Genomic DNA, 21,935 nt, shown 5'->3' on the forward strand with positions numbered 1-21,935 from the left:
GGAAGAAAATGCAAATTACTTCTATTTTTCAGTAGGAGTCTTGCTAGCTTAGTTATTTTTAGCTAATTATACTAATTACTTTAGTTAATGAGACTTTCTAGACCATCTTTCTAGTATTGGTACAATCTGAAAAAAGCTGTAGGGAATTAAACCAGAAGCATTATTCAGTACACTGTTAAAAAAACTGCTTACACATCCTCTAGAAAATGTTCTAGGCATTCAATACCTGCAGGGAAAAGGGAGAGGAGAAGAGACACCTATGGCTTATGTTGCTATAGCTACCAGATGCTTAGATTTCCAGTTTCAGTGAATGAATCAATAGAAACCACAGCCTCACTCTGCTCTTTTTTTCACCAAAGGAAAAACTGGAAGATGGGTTGCTAAGCAACACCAAAGACTGCAGCTCTTTGAAATCAGCATTACTGACTCCCCGCCATCCCAGGAGCCTCCTCCATTCAAAACCATTTATTAAGAAAGGAGCTAAAGAAACCCAAGCTACTAGGACATGCATTTTTAAAATAAGAAATCATAAAAGCAGAAGGAAAGCTGAAATTGACACTTTCAATTAGTTGGAGCAATGAAACAAAGTCATTCCTTGAGACCAGAAATTAAAAAAAAAAAACAACAAAAAACCCCCCAAAAACAGTAAGGACAGGAAAACTGAAACCAGCTTATATAAGCCAAAAGGGAAAGGTGATTTATTCCTTCTGGGAATACTGTATTAAAGCAACGTTTTCTCTAAAGGACTACTTATAGCCACCATTAACAAAAATAAAAAAAAGAAAATTAAATCCAAAGATGTGCCTCATTTGCACTCTTAAAGACCTCATCTACAAAAAGATGCTAGTGGCTAGGTAGCAAGATGGCTAATGGGAATTCAGAAATCTCTTACCTGCATGGTGTAAGTATAAAACCCTTCACCAAAAGTCAGCCATGAAAGCTCAAAGTCTAAGCTCAATTTCTATCAACTAACTTCTGTAACTTACCATTGTCATGACCTAATCTGTTACCCATCTTATGAAAGGGTAGTGTCTATCTCATGCTCATAATAAAACCAAAATAAAGTGAACGTCAATGCTGATTAATCTTGTCTTTTTTTGAAAACATCTTGCGTGTATTGATATAAACCCACCTATTTTTATTCTAAATTTCAGCTAAATGTCATTCCAGTGCTCCTGAGGAAGCAAAACCACATTGATCCTGTATGACTAGGGCTGTGCACAAAGAAATGCTGTGTTTTTTCTAGAAACTGTCTTGATAAGGCCTACGTATTTACTCTTTCAGCAGTGGGGAAAAAAAAAACACACTAAAACAGCATAGTTTAATAATTCATAATGTACTCACTACCACAATCCAGCTCCCTTACAGTTCCCTCCAGCCTCAGTATTTTCCAGATCCTTCCATGTTCCTCATTCAACTCCCATGCTCTAGTCTCTTAAACTTCTCTCTCAGAGCTCTAACATGCTGCACAACTTACAGGCAAAAAAACAGGGAGTCTGTGCTGTGCTTGGTACAGTTACGTACACACTCATTGCCAGTGCTTAAACAGAGGGATAAGGCTAGAGCGTGAGTTTCAAGGCTCCCTAGGTAAAGCAAGGCCACTTATTTGGGTCTTTTCTCAATTCTAACATTCACACAAATCTCCTGGGTTATAGCCCTTGTATGCATCTATTAATTTTAGTTTAGCTGACCAACAGCTCAGAAAGCACTGGAATGCAGAGCCTGGAAACCACCAGTAGGTAGCATCATTGCGGAAGTGAGGCATATCAATCTATTTAGGAAACAAGGCTATAAAATTACCCAAGATACAGCACCTTGTTACTGACAAGCAAAATTAGATATAACTGTAATTAGGCTCCCTTTTGTAGCTTTAACGTTGACTTGTCATAAAAAAAAGAAACCCCAAAATCAAGTGAAAAGTAATTTACACAATGTCAACATGAAAAACTGAAATTACCTAAGGAGGAAATTGAAATTCATTCAGAAACTTAATCATTAGCATTAAGTATTCTCTTTTTATGCCAAAACATGATTTTTCTAGTCAAATACATAGAAGATCAAGTGCTATTTGAAAACCAAATACAGCCGCATGAACAGATGTTTTTGTCAGGCATCTGATTTTTTCAGAAATTCTGCACCACCGAAAATAACCAGACTATTCTTCTCATTCATTCATGACATGCTACTGCTCCCTTAAAGATCCACAGGTATATTCTGTATGTGAAGCAAGAGCATAATCCCCTGTAATGAATGAAGACCTTGGGCCCACTGTAGGAGAGGATCTGGTTCAAGAGCACCTTAAGAACCTGAACATGCACAAGTCCATGGGACCTGATGAAATCCATCTGCAGGTCCTGAAACAGCTGGTGAATGAAGTTGCTAAGCCACTGTCCATCATATTTGAAAGATCATGGCAGTCAGGTGAAGTTCCCAACAACTGGAAAAGGGGAAATATAACCCCCATTTTCAAGAAGGGGAAAATGGATGACCTGGGGAATTAGAGACCAGTCAGTCTCACCTCTGTGCCTGGCGAAATCTTGGAGCAGATTCTCCTGGAAGGCACGCTAAGGCACATGAAAAACAACAAGGTGCTTGGTGACAGCCAGCACGGCTTTACTAAGGGGAAATCCTGCCTGACCAATTTGGTGGCCTTCTATGATGGGGCTACAGAACTGATGAACAAGGGTAGAGCAGTTGACGCCATCTACCTGGACTTGTGCAAAGTGTTCGACACTGTCCCACACCACATCCTTGTCTCTAAACTGAGAGAGACATCAAATTGATAGCTGGGCCACTCGGTGGATAAAGAATTGGCTGGATGGCTGCATGCAAAGAGTTGTGACCAATGGCTCAATGTCCGGCTGGAGACCAGTAACGAGTGGTGTCCCTCAGGGATCGGTGTTGGGACCGGTCTTGTTCAACATCTTTGTCGCTGACATGGACAGTGGGATTGAGTGCGCCCTCAGCAAGTTTGCCGATGACACCAAGCTGTGTGGTTCGGTTGGTACACTGGAGGGAAGGAATGCCATCCAGAGGGACCTTGACACGCTTGTGAGGTGGGCTGATGCCAACCTCATGAAGTTTAACCATGCCAAGTGCAAGGTCCTACACCTGGGTCAGAGCAATCCCAGCCACAGCTACAGGTTGGGCAGAGAAGAGATTCAGAGCAGCCCTGCAGAGAAGGACTTGGGGGTATTTGTCAATGAGGTACTTAACACATGTGTGCTTGCAGCCCAGAAAGCCAACTGTACCCTGGGCTGCACCAAAACGAGCGTGACCCGCAGGTCGAAGGAGGCGATCGTGCCTCTCTACTCTGCTCTCGTGAGACCTCACTTGGAGTATTGTGTGGAGTTCTGGTGTCCTCAACATAAAAAGGACATGGAACTGTTGGAACAATTCCAGAAGAGGGCCACGAGGATGATCAGCGGACTGATATGAAGACAGGCTGAGAAAGTTGGGGCTGTTCAGCCTGGAGAAGAGAAGGCTGTGTGAAGACCCCATTGCAGCCTTCCAGTATCTGAAGGGGGCTGCAAGGATGGTGGGGAGGGTCTCTCCATTAGGGACTGTAGTGACAGGACAAGGGCTAATGGGTTCAAACTTAAAGAGGGGAAGTTTAGACTGGATAGTAGGAGAAAGGTTTTTACTGCTAGGCTAGTGAGGCACTGGAATGGGTAGCCTAAGGAAGCTGTGAATGCTCCATCCCTGGCGGTGTTCAGGGCCAGGCTGGACAGAACCTTGGGTGACATAGCTTAGTGGGAGGCGTCCCTGCCCATGGCAGGGGGGTTGGAACTTGATGATCTTAAGGTCCTTTCCAACCCTAACTATTCTATGATTCTGTGATTCTATGTAATCAAAATGATTTCTCCAGAGAGGTGTTTCATATGGTTTAAACAAAATGAGTGCTAACTTCTGCACATAACTGTATTGTCTACACATACAATGTTGAAAGACTAAACACTCCAAATTAAAGATTTAAAACATTTCTCTTTATGGAATAGATAGCCTCATTAGAAATTAAATTCTGTGTAAGACTTGCATGATCTATAAAAGCCTTTACTGAATATTTACATACAATCTTTATTTTAAATATTAGATGTTCATTAAAAATGTAAGTTTCATTAAGAACAATGCATATAACTGGTTTTTTCAAGATTAAAAAATAAATTGTTCTTATAATACATGAAATATAAGCCCTTATACTTAAGAAATACACTTGCAGTAAGATTATACTATAATTATCAATAAATGTTTTACATAAACTGATATCCAGCACCTTAACAATGCACCTGCATTAGACAGAACTCAGAACAATAACTTATCCTATTTCAAACAGACAAAGAGCAGTTATATGCTTTAAAACATTTTTCCGAATGCTGGATGACACTTTACACAGCACACATGTATTTATTTTCATTCAGGAGGGACCACTGCTTACAATTTCTGTCAGGGCTACAGATTTTTCCTGGAAATCACCCAGATCTCTACTGTAATTAAGTTAATCATATTCACAATGCTTTTGTGCAGATACAGTCTCTGCCACTGCAGTATTTTATTCATAGTTCCTGAAGTCAGATTAAACAAATCCATAAATCATAAAAAAAAAAGAAATAACTCATGTTCTTAGTGATGCGCAGGCCTTGTCAAGAATTTCCTTTCTGATCTTTGGATAGTTTGGATGTACTCCAAGGACCTGTCAAAAGACAAAACAACCAAAAAGTTCTGTGTCTAAAAGGAAAGAATACTGCCTGGTTATCCCACTCGTAACTGAGCTTACACATTTTAAAATTAAAATAACAGTGTAACAAGTTTGTCTTAAGAATCCATAAACAACTGTAGCTAGAGACTCCCGTGCATGGAGGTCAAGAACAGCTTTATCAAAAATGCCTTGCTTTCCTTTCACACTGCCCTGTCACTTCGGTGTGAAAGACATGAACCAAGGGAATAAAGCCTCCGGGTGGCTTGAAATGCATGTATTCAGAACAGTGACCTCTGGAGACATTTCCAAGGTTTTAAGTACACTTTCTCTGAAAAAAACTGCTCTCATGTTTTCACTCCCTCAGGTTCTTTCACTATATTCTATCCACTTCATCTTCTTGTTCTTCAATTCCCTCCTCTCCCTTATTCTTCTATCCAATTTGTCCTTTCTAGTTATCTTCATTCCCCCACCCCCCGCAAAGAGCAAATATAGTTTATTTTGTTACTAATGCTAATAATTATTAATCCAGAATGTAATAGTAACCCTTCCTCTTACTATGCATCTGCTCTATTTATGTTTGTACCATACGAAGATAATACTGGAAGACACTTTCTAACAGCATCTTCTGATGTTAACATTTGATTAACACCTTCAGCTATAATTCTGTATGGATTTACCAAGTTGCAAGCAGAGGGCCAAAAGAAGGTGCTACCATTTGAATATGCTACCGCATATGATCCAGCCGCTTTATCTTTTATTTACCTGGTGGTCAGGGAGTTCAGGGTCAAGCAGATTACATAGAAGATATTTAATTTAATCCAACTTAACGAATTAGGTGGTTTTTTTTGACATTGTCATATATTTTGGAAATTTAAACTCAACAAAGTAAGGACCAATATATAAAAGAGTGTTGTTACAGTAGAGAGAGTATCAAGTATATACACAAATTCTACCTTATGACAAATATCAATTGCATCAACATATCTCTTTCCTTTCAGGTAATTGAAAGCCAGCTTGTATCCTGTAAGTAAAAAGAGGGAAATACAAGGGGTGACAATTCTGTGCTGAATAATGAAAAGATCACATCCAAATTATTTTTGGTCACTGTGTGTTTCTGAAGTTAGTATGTTTGTTTTCTATTGTTCTCTCTCCTAAACTTGTAAAGATCAAAATTTCTACTGAAAGTCACTTTAAGTAGTAAGTAAGAGTCCTTTACACACTGATAGCTCTGTCTGAATCAAAAGGAGACATTATTCTGGAGAGCATGTGTTACTACAGACAATACATAATGGTTGCCCTCTCTCAATTACTATGGTACCCCACAGAGTTTCTCACTGTGACCTATAATACACTGTCTCTCTGCAAAGGCAATTCCGTTATTAAAGGGAAAAAGAAAAAATAACCAGGGTAGCAATAACAAACTAGAAAATTAAAATGCTATTCTGTTCCACTGTCAGCAGACAGTGGAAAAAAAGTCATACAACTAAGTTGCATAGCAACATGTCAGGCTGATACTTCCAATATAAAAGATACAGCTCAAGCATATCAGGCTGGACAGAGGTCAGGAAAAAATGCAATTTCAAAAACTTGAATCTTTAAGTATTTCATCTATGAACTTATCCTCACTAGCAAGTGATTATGGGGGGATCTGATACCAGTTTATACAGTTTTAACTGACAGATGCAGTTTGTACTGCTTTAGCCATTTTAGTTTTTATGCATGGCATTCTCACAATGCCATATATAAACTAGAAAACAATGTGTATGTAGTACCTTCAATATCACACTCTTATCTTTCTGTATGCAAGACTGTTCCACAGTTTAACTTCACTAAGGCATTCCCCTGTCTAGACACCAAATGATTTCGCAATTTATTCAATTCCTACCTTCTTGGGGGTTTCAAAGCCTTTATATATGTCCTTTATAAACTAAAAAAATACCCAAACCGCACCTTTTTACTGTTAAAACTTCCTCTATCGAATAGATTTGATTTGATCAACAACTGTAATATCTAAACCAAGGCATCCATGTGTCAGTCTACAGGAGCAGGAACAACTAGTAAAATCACTGCATCCAAACTCAAGATATCTAGAGATTTTCCTATATAACCTCAGTCAGATTTCTATTAGTCATTTTTATTACTGAGATCCGAGTCTTTATTCTGCTTTGACACTCCTGATTTTTTGACTCACACTACACAGGGTAGCACGTTTTGGCAATTCATCCTTGCATATGCATTTTTATATCTTTAACTGCATTATAAAAGCAGGAGCTAAACCACAAAACATTTAGTTACATTAATAAAACACTACTTTCTATATATTACGATCTATACTTATGAACCAAACCACTGCAGCATTCAGGAGTTACAGTTAAAGAAACAAAATGTATACCATTTCAATATACAGAACACTTAACAAGCTTGTTAAAAAAAAAAACACAGTTTTCCAGTTCATGCTGAAGGCTATCTCATCCTAATGCTAAGAAAATTACTGGCACAAAAAAAAGATCACACATTAAAGACTACAAGAAACATGCGTTTCTGAGAAGCCATAAACATAGCCCAAAACCTTGAACAGAATTTTTGTAAACCACCAGCACTGGGACCTACAGACAGACTATAGGTGTTGAATAAGAAAGGGCATTTCATCCTATGAGTCCATTTCTTAAAGGGTTTCCTACATGAAAATAATTCTAAAAACGTGTTATTCAAGTGTAGACTTGAATTAACCATCCTAATTGGAACTGTAATAGTATCCCAAGTTTTCAGTTAACTATCTTTTTTAAAACAGACATATTTAAAAACATTTAAATATTTTATTTTTAAAATCCTTACTCATGCATATAAAACTCATATAAATAATTTGTCTGATTATCAAAATGAAGTAAATAAATTGATGATCTGCCACTATCAGATATATATTGGGTTATATATAAAAGATTCTCTAGTATAGCAGACATTTCATACTGCGTTACTATAAATACATTATTAAAATTTAATGCTGTATTTATAAAGATGTTCACAAAAAGCAAACTAAAACTCTTTCAGACCAAACCTTGCACAAAACCAGAAACTTCTGAAGCATCATAAAGCTGCTACCTCTTGCCATGGGGACTTTCCCAATGACTGCTAACTACACCTTTAAACATCTCTGGGTTTTATGGAAAACCAGCAATACTATATGGAAAATTAAAAGCAGTCTTTCCAGTAAAAGGCAGCCGTTTCATTCTTACTGTAATGCCTGAAATCATGCTTATAGGTTATGTATACATACCTATTGTTGGATTCATTTGATTTCCATATTTCCAGGCCATCTCATAATTCATTGCTGCATCCTTATATGCTCGTTCCTTCTCCATTATGTATCCCATGTATTCATAAGCCTTGCAGCATGACTGCAAAATATAAATATTCATTCCAAATTTTATTTAAAAAAGATTACCTACAACAACACTGATTGCTTAAAAACTTCAAATCTGCACAACTGGAAAGCGTAAGTGATACTCGTACTAACTTTGATGACAACAGTCTTGATTTAAGACATCTGTAATACATATCAGTTACATGGAATTATGCACAGTGACTTCCTATGTTACACCAAATCCAGTGCAGAGTTCATCACAGAGGACACTGCAAATATTCCTTCAAAGATGTTTAGAGCCTCCAGGAACCCTGTAGATTCCTCTCTCCGTTAATAATAACCCTACAACAGCCATATTTCAAGTCCAAATTGTATCTTCCGCATATATTGCTTGTTTCATGTTTTCTTAAAAGGGTAATTCCATAGCCTTATATTTGAAAACTGTTTCATATTATAATTTTCCACTTAAAGAGAAGGGAATGCCTGAAAGATATGGATAAAAAATACTCTCCCTCTCGTTTGTGACAAACAAAAAGTACAAAATCAAGAAAAGAAACCCCAATTTCACAGAAACAGTTTGCTCACTGGGATCTCACTAACCAAATTTAAGTCTTTTAAAATGAAACCAAACTCATATAATTAGATACTAGACTTTTATAAAGAAGTTTTCACTCAACCTATTTACTTAAATTGTGCGTGTATATATATCTCCATATCATTCAATTCTGACTGCTAAAAACAATCCTAAAAACTAATTAATCACAATAATGTGTTTTCTCAATCAAATAACATTGTCCACATTGGAGAATAAAATGCAAAATATTGTTTTGTGAATTAACATGATATTTTAAGATATAAAATGTTAAACATATATTCATATAGTACAATTCCTGCTTAGCTCCTTCGCATGCAAGTTGGAAGAAAGGCAGTATTTTCACTGTGCTGTTTTGTTAAGGAACTGGAGTCACTGACTTCTATTTTGCCATCCTCCTTCCTATCAAACACAGCTTGTTTATCTAGGTTCCTCCAGGGACTCAAACTTCTTCGAGGAAAACAAATTCCGTAGTAGGCTGTGTTTTTAGAGCTGCCTGGAAATTCTGCAACAAAGTGTCATTTGTGGTATATACCTGCTCAACAGACCATCTATTTCAAATCTTAGTTTGGGGATGACTCATGTTTATCCTTCAGTAGTATGGATTTTGCAACTTCCCTTGGCAATCTGGACGAGTATGTAACAGATCTTAAGGTAGAGTTTTTTCTTAATTAAAATTCAAAATCATTTTCTGTACAAATGAAATGGAGTAAATCCTATTTTAAGGGGCATCTATGCAGAAGTACCTGACACCATTATATCAAGAACTGTTGTAGCTGCTTCTTAATTTCATATTTAGAAATAAAAAGAAGAAAGGTTCAAAAAAGTCTAGCTCTCAAGGAGGTTGTGAAAATGAGACAGAGTAACAAACCTTATCTTCTATCCTTATGAATTCAAACAAGAAATATACAGAATCAGGTTCTTTCCCAAACCAAATCTGCGCACTATAAATACCATCCTGACTCCAGCATAGCATCTATAGAACTACTGGATGTGCCTCATATGAGGGAAAGTGAAGTGTATAGATGAAAAAATGTGATTATGAGAAATCAGCACAAGAGCTGAGATCTGTGTCTGCTCCTATAGTCTCCAAAATTTATATGGCTATATCTTTTGCGAGGCTTAGTAAAGTGCATCTCTGACATTCCATACACACTTTAAGCTTCTAGTGTCCCCACAGCTAAAACTTGCAGAAGTTATTCTAGAATATGAATAAAAATGACAAAGCAGCATTCACAGGTTTGTTCACTATCCTCCAGTGTGAAGCTGACGTTTCCTGGCTTGTTATGGTCTACTTCTAAGTGAAATACCAGGCAATGGGAAAAAAAAATATTTTGGAATCATGTTTCAGGGGAAAAGTAGCTGAATTAAAATAGGAGGTTACTAAGGTTACTTTAAATGTGCACTTACCCTGTTATGACGAAGGCATAGCTTCAGTAATTCACCTGCTATATTGTATTTTGCTGATTGAATATATATATCTGCAAGCAGAAGCCAACTCTTTTCAAACTCCTCTGCATCAATGGGATTCCAGCTCATTTTTGAAATTCGTTTTAACTGATTTCTGGCTCGTGGAGTCTGTTTCAAGATCATGTAGGCTGTGGCCATTCCCAAAAGTGCTGGTACATGATCCTTCTGCAACAGAAAGCAGTGACTGTTTGGTGCTTTTACTTTGCTTATAAGTTGTTGTGTTTTTTTTTTTTTTTTTGGTAGGACTTTCACCAGGTATCTGAAAACTAAACTAAAAGCTAAATCTCAGGAAATAAAGATAGAGCATCCAACCTTACAAACATGTTTTCCATCTAGTTCTATGATTATTTCTGTAAGACTAACCATGATAACCACCATGTTAAATATTTAAGATGCTGAAGATAATTTGGGCTCAAAATTATCTTCTCCAGGCTCAAGAAATGTTGAAAGCATCCACAGGTGCTTCATCTCAACAAGAAACATTCTGATATCACTAAGACCTATCCTTTGATACACAATAAAAACTTCAGACAGAAACTCACTTGAACTTACTAGACAAGTGGTATTTTCTACTTTTAGAAGTGCCTGTCAAATGTTAGTAACAGGGACACTGTTTCCTATTATTAGGTCTACGGCTCCTAAAAATGTTAAGTCTAAATTGCCTGTATCCAAAAACTATGTATAACGAACAGGATTTTTAGAAGCCACCATTCCATGCAAGAGCCACAGGTAAGTAGTAAGAAGTACAGGAGCAAGTGAGATTTTTAAAATCCTGCCTTATTAGCATGGGGTATAGATGAGAATGGGGCTTGCATTCCAAAACTATGTCCTAAATGTGGAGAGTAGCTCTATCAGCAGCTAACTTAAAAGCTTCTTTCTTTTTCTCTGCCTTCCTGGCTCACTGTTGGATTCTGCATCTACACTTCTTTGTAGGGTTGTGCTGTATAATATGCTTGCCATAATGGTTTATATAAAATAAAATGATTAAAAAGACCCCACAAAAAGGCCCTCTTCCACATAATCATCAGGTCATCTCCCCTCTCCCTCAGCAGTCACATCTGGCACAGACCAATAACCTCTGAAATCTGAAAAGATTAAAACTGTGTTTTATGTGACCCTGGAGAGAAAACTAAATAGACTAGAGCATTCTTCTTGCTTGAACTGTGTCACCATGTGAAAAGCATTCAGTATTGAAGGAACCTCAGATCAATACTGAGCAGGACTCAGAAGCCAGTACTGGAGGCAGAAGGACACCTTGTGATTCTCAGAACTGCCTTACACACAAGATAACCATCAGCATGCTCACCTGAGACAAGGAGCAGTTTAGCACCCAGTCAATGGGTAGTAGTAACTTGAGTATTTTTTGGCATTCCTACAGACTAAATATGTCTAAAAGTGCTTAAATAAAATCTGTTGAAAGGTGCTGGTAACAAGAGCATCAATTATTAATCCTAAAGTTAATGAGTACAGCAAACTATGAAATAATGAAGATTTCCATTGTAAGGATGAATTTTAAGCAGATGGATAATCTTGTACTGGAATCTAAATTATGCCAAGTTTACATGAAGTACATGAAGGCATCTTATATTTAATTGTTTCTGGTTACAGAATGAAGGTACTGTATCGATTTATATCATCAGACACAGTGCTGGCAAGACTGGGAATTAAAAAGCAAACCCAGCAACTCAAACCAAGCAGCCTATTCACATTTTAGTAACTGGCAATATTAGCACTGAGTTACAAATTTGCAATCCAATGGAAAACTTCTAAAAGACATTGTTATTTCAGCATGGCTTTTTAAAAAAAAAAGTTATATAAAATATTCTTTAATAAGGAAAAAAAATAATTAGAATGAATTGCACTAACACACCACTATTCCTGAATGTAAACCGCAAGACTGGTTAAAAAAAACCCCTGTATTGTGAAAGAGAAGACTGAGGAAATGATACATGTTACTAACCTCAGCCACTACTATTTCAGTGAAAGTGTTCAGTGCTCGCTCAACATTTGATTTCTCTTTGGTTGCCATGAGACAGTAATTTTCCATGATTCGCAGCTGAATGCGACCCTGAACGGTCTGAGGCTTGAGTTCCTTCAGAAGATTTTCTGCTGTTCTTACAGCCAACTGCACAGACTCCTGCTTCTCTGTTGAATTACTGTTATTGGAAAGAAAGTGTTTGTAAAAGTTTATTTTTTAATATACACTAAATTAATTACAAGTTAGTATTGATTCCATGCTAAAGGCACGCCATTTTGTACAAGACAGTTTTGTTACATAGGCATTCTACATTGATTCTCTTCTGTAACCACAGCAGTTCCAACCTAACAAGCTGGGTTTCACACAGCAAGCGATCAGGATTCCAGACAAAAATCTCTGTTTTCTGCTTGAGACTGACTTATTACAGTCTAGAACGGACTCTCACAATACGTAGGTAGAATATTTGAAGCATTAGATAAGCTCAAACTTGTAGCAATTTAATTTAAGGCACATTATTAAAGAAAAGCAGAGAAAAGGGATGATGGAAGAACCCAAGCAATATTTATTGCATTCACTTACCCTATGTCAGCATCCAGACTTTCAAAGACTTCACCACCCACAGTTTCATTATCTGGGTTCAAACAAATTTCAATCATGTTGTAGACTGCATTCTGTCCCCAGTCACTGTCCTTTCGAGCTTTATTAAAATGCTGGAGTGCACCATTTGGTTCACCTGTGTACCTACACAATTAATGAAAATATTTAAAGATGGGCAAGCAAAATTTCCTGCCTCAAATCCCACCCAAATCTCACAAAGAATCCCAAGTATTTATAAAACAGTTTACACACTTGCACACACTGATAATGCAAGGCTCAAAAAGCACACATACTATTGCAAGGAGCTTGGTTTTGCAGACAAAAACCAGTCTGATAAAATTTGAAAATAAGTAATATATTATTAACCCAGCAAGAATATCCCTCCCATTTAACAAACAGGAAATATGAAAGATGCATGTGAGACAGATAAGATAGCTTTCAGAAGAGAAGAGACTTGCCTGAAGTCCTAGCACCTTAAATAATTAGGAAAGTAGTGCTATACTACCTACCATTTACTTATCACACTATATATAGATATATCTTTGAATGACAATGGGTAAATGAACCTTATAATTATAATTGCAAGTACCAAAGATATAGCCCTTTGCAGTAGTGAAATCCTGGTTCAAGGTTGGCTCTGGAAGAATGTTTTTCAGCCATTAACAGAAATCTTGGGACTTCTTCTAGTTTCCCAGCTCTTCTTAAGAGATCAATTAATCGTGAGAGAGTTGCATAATTATCTAAATATAAAAATAATTAGGACATTGTGATTCTAGTTATTTGCTATATGAACGGCTTAAGAAATAGAGTCTGCCTTTTCTTCACATACAAAAATTATATATGATGTAATGTATAAGGCATATTACATAGCAACCACAGATACAAGAATGAAGATATCAAGTGATACTTGAGATATTTCTATAAAAACCTTTATAAAGATAATTGTACCTCACTTTCAAAAGCACTTAAACAAAAAGATTTGCTGTGCTCTCACGACTCCTTTCACAAAGTCCTCTAAAAAGGTTCACATTCATTATAGTACTGTTTTAAATAGACTTTAGTAGCTTTCTCTCTGGTCATAATCTGCAAATTACTAAGAGCAACTTTATTATAGGAATTCCAAATTCATATAACAAAGTTTCCTTTTTTAATTTGAAATAAAAGGCTAGCTTTGCACTCATTCACTTGTTATCTTAAACACAAGAGCAAGTGCTTCACAGTTACAAGTATATAAAACCCTAGCTATACTTGGCTTGAGGTAAACAATGCACATTATATTGCAGCAAAGTAAATTACTGTATATACAATAAATAATTTTCTCAGCTTCCCCTAAAATAACTTTGTTTTTACATACAGTAATGGTCTTTGTTTATAGGATCTATTGCATTATAAATAGCATATTTCTTTTTAATCATACAAAATTTCTAGATATTTATTCTTCTATCTCATTAGAACTATGTATCAGAAAGAATTAAAAATATCACTGCTAAATATTCACCTGGCTTGCGTTCTAGGAGCTGCTGGAAATGAAAGACAGCTTGTTCATAATCTTGCTTCCTGAACATGAGATCAGCCATCATCTACAATATGGACCAATTTAGAGAAAACAAACCCAAATATTATCATCATTTATAATGAACTTCAGTTCTGCAAAAGCGGGGAGCTGAAAATACAGCTTTAAAGTGCTGCAGGAATTATGCAAGAAGTAAAATGAGTTGGATTTTTTTATTACTCTCTGGAAAATAAACACTCTGTCTAGATAGAGAGGATAACAATGAGCAGGTACAGGCTCATATTTAGAATTTTCACTTAAGGTAGAAATCAAAAGAGAATTAAACACTTTGGTGTAGCTTCCAAATATGTTTGGTTTTACTTCTACAGCTTTTCTCTTATTTTCTTATAATAATAAATTCCTTATGTGTAGATTAAGCACATAGAAAAGCAAAATTAGTTTAAAGTTAGGGAGAAAGAAACATGATAACTACTTCAGCATTGGAAGTAAAACAATTATTTGGTTTTTTTTTTCTCCACTGAAAGGTAGTTAATAAAGAGTAGATTTAATAACAGATACTGAGTGCTATTACCCCTGTTCTTGCACCCTACTGGGTTAAGTTCCAGATGTTAGACTGCTGTAAGAAAATAAATTATTCCCATCTTAAAATCATTTTGCTCCTAATGTATTAAAGCAAAAGTTGCTCAGTCTATTGAGCAGTCTCTTAAGCAGACAAGTATGCAAATCCTGTACAAAGAATCTGCAGCTGTGATTAAAAATGCTTAAGGAGGAATATGATTATCTATGATTGTATAAGAATGTAAAACCACCTTAAGTACACAGTTCTTGTCTTCTGGAAGGTTTTTTTTAGACATTTGCTTTAATATTACTGCACTATTAAGATAGAATAAGGGCTGTGATTGCTAGAAACACACTGAATGATTATCCAGCATAAACAGAAAAACATTTTGTTGCAATGGATTTTTCATGTTTCTTGAAATTAGAAGCTGCAGGCTTTCTTAAAAGTAGCATTTCATGGATCCATCATATTGCAGACACACAAACTTTAAAATTAAACTCCTGATACAGGATTAGTATAATATCACATACCATTGTTGCCGCTTCATTATCTTGGTCGTTCCTCAGTAATAAGGAACAATGATGTTCACAAGCATCAGTATCATCTTGTGCAAGATATAAGCGTGCAAGTTCCAACATCGCCTGTACATTAAAATATCCAACTATAAGTAATTCAAAGATGAAGAAAGCTGGTTCAGTTCTGTATTAACCTGAGGCTTCAGAGCCTCAGGGAAAACTTATTTCTCTTCTAAAGTGAGAGCTTTCTCTGCTGTTCCCTGTGGGCTCTTGGTCAAATAAATTAAATTTCCAGGCTCTCACCTTTAAAACAGATAAAACTTTTCTTCACCAGATGGAAATTCTGGAGGTACATTGAATACAGAGCTGCCCAGACAGAATTGCTCTGAAAACTGTTATTTTGGTAAGAATAATTTTCTTGGAAAAAAATGGAAATGCAAGTAGTTTTCAATTCCCTGACAGAATCAAATACCTCATCAACATTTCCCAATTAGTTTTGGAGCATAAGCAAATTCCAGCAGAAAGCACTTTCTTATTTGCATTTCATTTTCTCATTTGCATTAAGACTGTGTGTGGATCCATTTCTGAAGCAACCTCAGAACAACTATTAACAACCCGAAATGTACGTAAGTACGCATCTTTAAGGGTAAAGTTCCATTGTAGACTATTCTGAATAAATTGCCACGGAAAAGTTTATAAACACAAGAGTTACCACAGATTTAATCAAGTTCCTATTGAAGCAAACTAGAGTTAAACCAATCACAAAGCAAAATTAGCATTAGACAAACAGTAAGCAATGTCTCTCCTGGTTAACTTTACATGGTGTTTTGATTTTGTTTTCAAAAATGAGGCACTTATAATTGCATTGTAATTCTTTCGTTATACTTGCGAACGGCACTTCTGAATCAAAACATATTTTGAACATCCTATTCAGGATATGAAGGCTACTTTCCTAATATTTAACAACTGTTTTCTTCCTACTTCCTGTTTTTCACATATTCAAACATCTACTATATAACTCAGAAAGGCAGGTGGGTAAGCACTGAAGTGATATGGAGACAGCATGCTGTAAGAATTTGAATTATGAATATTTTCTTCAAGCCACTATTCTTTTGTGCACAACAGTGGAAGACTGAAAACCAGTGTGCTGGTCACGGAACACCTCCTGCCGTAGGCAAGACAAGAACACCAGCTGCACTGGTCTTTTATACTAGATTCTAGTGACTGGAAGTGGTCTCTAAATTTCCAACTCCAACCCAAACAATAATGATAATCTGAAATAATGTCCTTGATGCAGACTGTGATACACTTCGAGTCTGTGATCCACTTCGAGTCTGCATCTGGAAACTGCATTGCCTCTTATCTAGTCAGAGAAATGAGGTATTACCTACCAAATTTAACTATGTAAACCAAAACAACACAACACAACCCAACCCAAAACCCTTATGACGTGGACTACAATCTCTTCACGTTTAGCTAACTGACTTTTGTTCAAATCTGGTTTGGTTTACTTTGGCTAGAACGCAGAAGAATTTGTTCTGATGAAATACAGACAGCTTCATAGGAATTTCCAATACTTCCATATACAATTTTAAAGAAAGTAAAGCTCTGTGAAGACATCAAGCAAATCAGTGGGTGTTTAACAGCTCAAATTTATATTTAGTAATCTAAAAGAATTCAATTAAATCCTGTACCAGCAATGTTTTTAAAAATGAAAGGAAGAAAACAAGTTCAACTCTACTGAAACTACAGAAATACAAGGAGATGACAGAGCCTTGGGCAACATGGTCTAGTGTGGAGGTGTCCCTACCCATAGTAGGGGGTTGGAACTGGATGATCTTAAGGTCCTTTCCAACCCAAACCATTCTCTGATTCTGTAATTTAAACTGCTTGTGGGCAACCAAAAGCATTTTGTTTCCAATACTCTAAGCAGGGAGCAAGTTCTTAATCAGAAATTCAGTCCTAGATTTTCTGAGATGTCATTGTATTCTGTGTTGCTAGCAAAGCAGAATTAAAGCCAAGATCACCACTAACTGCATCTAGCAGATATTCAGTACAAATGTCAGTGCACAGCATATCTTTAACAATGGGAATCTCTTAATAGTATGATTTTAGCAAGAATGAAAGGAAGTGCTATACTGGTATTTCAGTACTGATGTGAAAGAAAAAAGTAGATTATAGCTCTGTTACTGTATTAGTGGGATAGCATAGACCAGAAGCCATAGCTGTACCTGTACTATGACAGGCAGTTTCCTCACTTTTTAATGGTAGAAAGGGAAGTCACCTTTCTTTGAAGACTTTAAGGATATTTTTATTCCTGTCCCTATTTATTTTTCTATTTCTTCCTCATTCTCACAAATTGCCTTGAGGAAAGCCTGTCTCAAAGATGGTGAAGTTGTGATTTCAAGAATCTAAGTCCTTCCTAAAGCTACAACACATGAGTCCAAGTATTAAAACCAGCTGATATGATGATAATTTAGCACCTGGTGCATCTGACAGCTATGCAATAAGAAGTAGCAAAATAGGAAGTCTTCACATACACCTAAATATACAACAGACTTATGTTAGAAAATCATGGAAATTTGACAAAAAAAAAATTAATATATCTATTTTCATCTAAAAAAAACCCCAGTAAACATTTTGTGACTAAAAAGGGAATCCTACCAAATCCAGATAAAAGTCTAAAGCTTCTAAAGCAGATAAAGAAGAGATAGAAATTGTCTCAACTGACCATAATCACTAATACCTCATTCCAGAGGACAGGCAACAAGCAACACTGAAACAATCTCCATTAACACCGGGCGTACGTTACCTGTCCTCAACTGGTACATGAAGACAAGCCCAATATACATTCTAATGGACAACTCCAAGCACATGTAGACTACCACTTGAATCAGGAGTTTGTAAAAGAGACAGAAATTAGCAGAACATACAATTATTTTATCATGATAAGCAATGCAAGGGAGAAAGTTAAAGGCTCTATGTATATCATAAAGAATAAATAATTGCAAATACACTTCTACACTGTGGATAATTAGAAAAATGTATGGCTAGATATCATAACTGAATGGGAAAACAATGCAAAATAGAGGGAGAACTGACCTTGTTATCGGTTTCACAGTGAACAAGAGCTTCTTTGTAAAATTTAATTGCTTTTTCATAGTTTCGCTGGGCTGTGAAATGTTTTGCAATCTCAGCACAAATTTCAGCCGCTAACTGTTTCTGTGTAGAAACTGCATCCAGCTGCTCTATCTGAGCCCGTTTAAGCACTCTGGCTTGTAATTCCCGAGCCTGGTGTGGGGAAAGGAGTGAACGGTCAAAAATTTTCAAAGGAATTAATTTTATATTACCTAATTTAAAGTGATTTTATTAAATTTTTTTAAAGGTTCTACAAGCACACTATGTAGTTTACAGATGAACACCCCTGCCCCCCCCCCCCCCCAAATAATAAAGTGGCTAAAATCGTCTCATCGTCTCTGCTGTAAGAGGTATCAGTGAAAACAAGCAAAGTACACACCACCCCAATCTCTCCCTCAATAACTCGTCTCAAACTGCCTTGCTTCTCCAAAACCCACATTAAAAACACACTGAAAAGCAGCATACTCTTTAACACTTCCAAGATGGAATCCCAGTACGCTTTTTAGAAAACACTCTTTATGACAACTGTATGCTGATCCAGTAATGTACATTCTAAAGGGCAGATTTAGAGAACATAATTTTGAGATAATCATAGATACAGTATTTGTGAAATGTAATGAACAGGACATTAAAGCAAAAAGCTGGGAAGGAATCCAGTTTACCCTTTGTGTACTTGAATCAAAAAGAGGTATGAACAAGCTTATTTAATATTCCATCTAAGGAATATTTAGGCCAAATACATTCAATTGAATAAAGATGACACATTTTTATTGGTCTAAATTTTCTCCATATTTGTGTTCCTTGCATTATTTATAACTAACCTTTTCCTCAATCCAAATTGTTATGTTCCAATTCATAACTTCTAGCAAAGTTGTAATCACAAAAATGCTAGGACATCACTGAACAAATCCTCCTTATTAAAGGGAAAAGCAATGCTTTAGCACACAAACTCTGCAGTTCTGCTTAGAGAAATTTTATCAACTCCATGGGTTCCTGTTAAGAACTTAAGTCTCCAAGCTACACAAAAATATTCAACTGAAGTGTTACATGCCTTTTTCTTTTTCTTCTCTTAAAATTAAGCTTTTGATAAGGTATATATAAAGGATCTCAAACTCAAAAGCCACACCCCAGAGGGTGTATGTACTTAACTGCTTTAAGTACAGAAAGCTCGGGAAAAAAAAAGCAAGCAAAAAACCCTTCAAATTTCATTTTGAGATCTTTCATCTAGGGAGTGATTAAGAAAAGTCCAGAAGAAGCATGGTTCTGATTATGCCTGACCAGTTTTCTTTGATTTCAACTGCAATTCTAACCAATTAACACACAAGAGATTTCCTCTTTCTGCTCAAGCAGTTTTGCAGCTATCTTAACACTGAAATAAAAACTCAGAAGGCCTGTTTGGCTCATTTAAAAAGTTCACAAGTTGAAGAGAAGGAAGCACTAATATTACTCTGCTGCTTCTCATCCCCCTACCTTTTTGCCTAGCAGGGAAGGAGAATTAAAACACAAAGTAAAATACGGGAGGAACTTCTAACATCACACTGACAACTAAGGGGAAAAACCTCTCCAAGAGGCAGCAATAATACAACCAAGCAGTTAAGTCTTGCTAAAATAATCAAAATGTAGGTGGTTTTGTGTAAATGGATGTGGCAAGAAAAGACTTCAAAAATAACTTGTATAAGGAAGGATAGTTTTGAGGAAACCAACAAAAACAACAAAAGAAAAAAGGGGAGAGAGACAAAACAAAGTTTTTGACGTGTGATATAGTGAGAAACCTGACAGAACTAAAGAAGTAAAGAGTAAGAGAAATAGACTGCCTGGGGGAGATTTACTGTAGGAGAATGTGGGGAAAAACGTTAACTTTGAAAGTACATTATGAGGAAAAGCAAAGAAAGATTTTAACAACAGATTAAATAGCAATTCCAGTAGGATTTTAACTCCTATGTACAATTATCATTCTAACCAATCTACATAATTTAATTTTCTGGCTGGTCAGGAGATGCTACCAAGGCTTACTGTTTCTGTAAGACTGGAGATAAAATGGAAAAGCATGTGCTGACCCAACGTCTTGCTCAACCTTTGTGTTGAGAAAGCGTCTCCTAAATGGATTATCTCTAGCTTCCAACTTAGTTCTCAGTGAATATCACTACTCAGTCTGAGTGGTAATATTCAGCTCCAGAATACTACCACAATAACAAGAACAGGTGTTATTATTGCTTTTTAAAATAAAGAGCAGTACAACAAGATGACAGGTAGCCATTGAAAGCTGTTCTAGATTGTTCTGTGAGTGTTCAATGCAGAGCTAAAGATATGTAACCTAGCTGCTCCCATAGCAATGCTCCACACACAAATAAAGGCATAGTAAAAAAAAATGCAGTAAAAGACTGCATTCTGAGATTTGAATTCAGATAGCATTGCTCACAAACAGCTTAAGACTTTCTAACAACTTATGTTCTTTGCATTTCACAGCAGTCACTAATGCTTTCTTCCCAACATGTATGCATTTTCCTCATTCACAGAAACATGGTTAGGATTTGGGATAAAAGTAAGGACATTGCAAGATTTCATAGGTTTTTTCGTTTTTCCCTTCACCTGTTGTAATGAAACAATGGCTTCATCAATCTTCTCCATTTTGCTGTAAATCTTTGCCAGAAGCACCTGGTAACGTACATCTTCCTCCAGAGAAGATGATTCATGACCTGTAAGAATTACATTAAACATTATTCTTGTAAGAACTGATGATCCTAATAAAGAAAGATGAAGCTCTCCACATACTCTAGGCAACACCCTGTAAAAAATTCACATCTCAATCTTATGTATTTAGGATTGTGATCTGACTTGGTATGTTGTTACTGGCCAGAGTAAATATTACAACCTACAGAGTGAGATTTAAGGCCAAAGACACTGAAATGTTCAAAAGGAACAAAAAAAAAAAATTGACTGTATACTTTACTTGCATTCTCAGAAATATGAGAGACAAGCCTGTGATTTAAATGGACAGGAAATAAATCCTCCTTAAAATCAATGAAAAATATACAAATTGACTCAGTGAGTACACCCAAAAAGCATAACATCAATGAAATTTCTACTCAGACTTTAAGCCACCTTTCTTTTGCTAGAGACTGCAACAGACATGAACAGAAACAGTTATTTTTAACTAAATATTTCAGCATCTCCTAAAAAAGCAGCTATCTACTTTTGAATAATGGTTAAAACATATTCACATAAAATACTATTTGAAGAATACATGCTCTCCTGGGCTTATATTGATTTTAATATATTGACAAAGTGGGATCTTGAGCACAGGCCCACATTAAAACATAAAAGTCACAAAAATACATGCTTTATTTTTCTTAAAACAAATAAATAAATAAAAGCATATTGAGCTATATACTCTATTAGCAAACAGTCTTCAAAGTGCTGTAATTGTGACATGCTATTCTAAATCAGATTACGCCATGTAGCCAACCATGTAAGATAATTCCCTCCAGTACTTCTCCTGCATTTCATTTTTCTTTC

General features: G+C 36.2%; 1 protein-coding gene across 3 annotated transcripts in view; it reads right to left on the reverse strand.

Moving 5' to 3' along the window:
• Nucleotides 1-4,438: 4,438 nt before the first annotated feature.
• TTC21B (tetratricopeptide repeat domain 21B) overlaps nt 4,439-21,935 on the reverse strand; it is a 39,359-nt gene continuing 21,862 nt past the window's right edge. For 2 of the 3 annotated variants that reach the window (XM_057423747.1, XM_057423746.1), the window contains 11 exons: nt 21,009-21,115; nt 18,384-18,572; nt 15,297-15,407; nt 14,193-14,274; nt 13,284-13,434; nt 12,677-12,838; nt 12,080-12,275; nt 10,060-10,284; nt 7,971-8,091; nt 5,650-5,717; nt 4,439-4,690 (listed from right to left, as the gene is read on the reverse strand). In XM_057423747.1, coding sequence (XP_057279730.1) covers nt 4,613-4,690; nt 5,650-5,717; nt 7,971-8,091; nt 10,060-10,284; nt 12,080-12,275; nt 12,677-12,838; nt 13,284-13,434; nt 14,193-14,274; nt 15,297-15,407; nt 18,384-18,572; nt 21,009-21,115 — 1,490 coding nt within the window. In that variant the 3' untranslated portion in view covers nt 4,439-4,612. Of the gene's footprint in view, nt 4,691-5,649; nt 5,718-7,970; nt 8,092-10,059; nt 10,285-12,079; nt 12,276-12,676; nt 12,839-13,283; nt 13,435-14,192; nt 14,275-15,296; nt 15,408-18,383; nt 18,573-21,008; nt 21,116-21,935 lie in introns of those variants that run through there. The other variant, XM_057423748.1, reaches the window with a different exon arrangement.

Source organism: Pezoporus wallicus, unplaced genomic scaffold (assembly GCF_028554395.1).
Source record: "Pezoporus wallicus isolate ANWC-B61680 ecotype Strahan unplaced genomic scaffold, APGP_CSIRO_Pwel_v1 contig_1181, whole genome shotgun sequence".
In the NCBI taxonomy this organism is placed as follows: Eukaryota; Metazoa; Chordata; class Aves; order Psittaciformes; family Psittacidae; genus Pezoporus; species Pezoporus wallicus.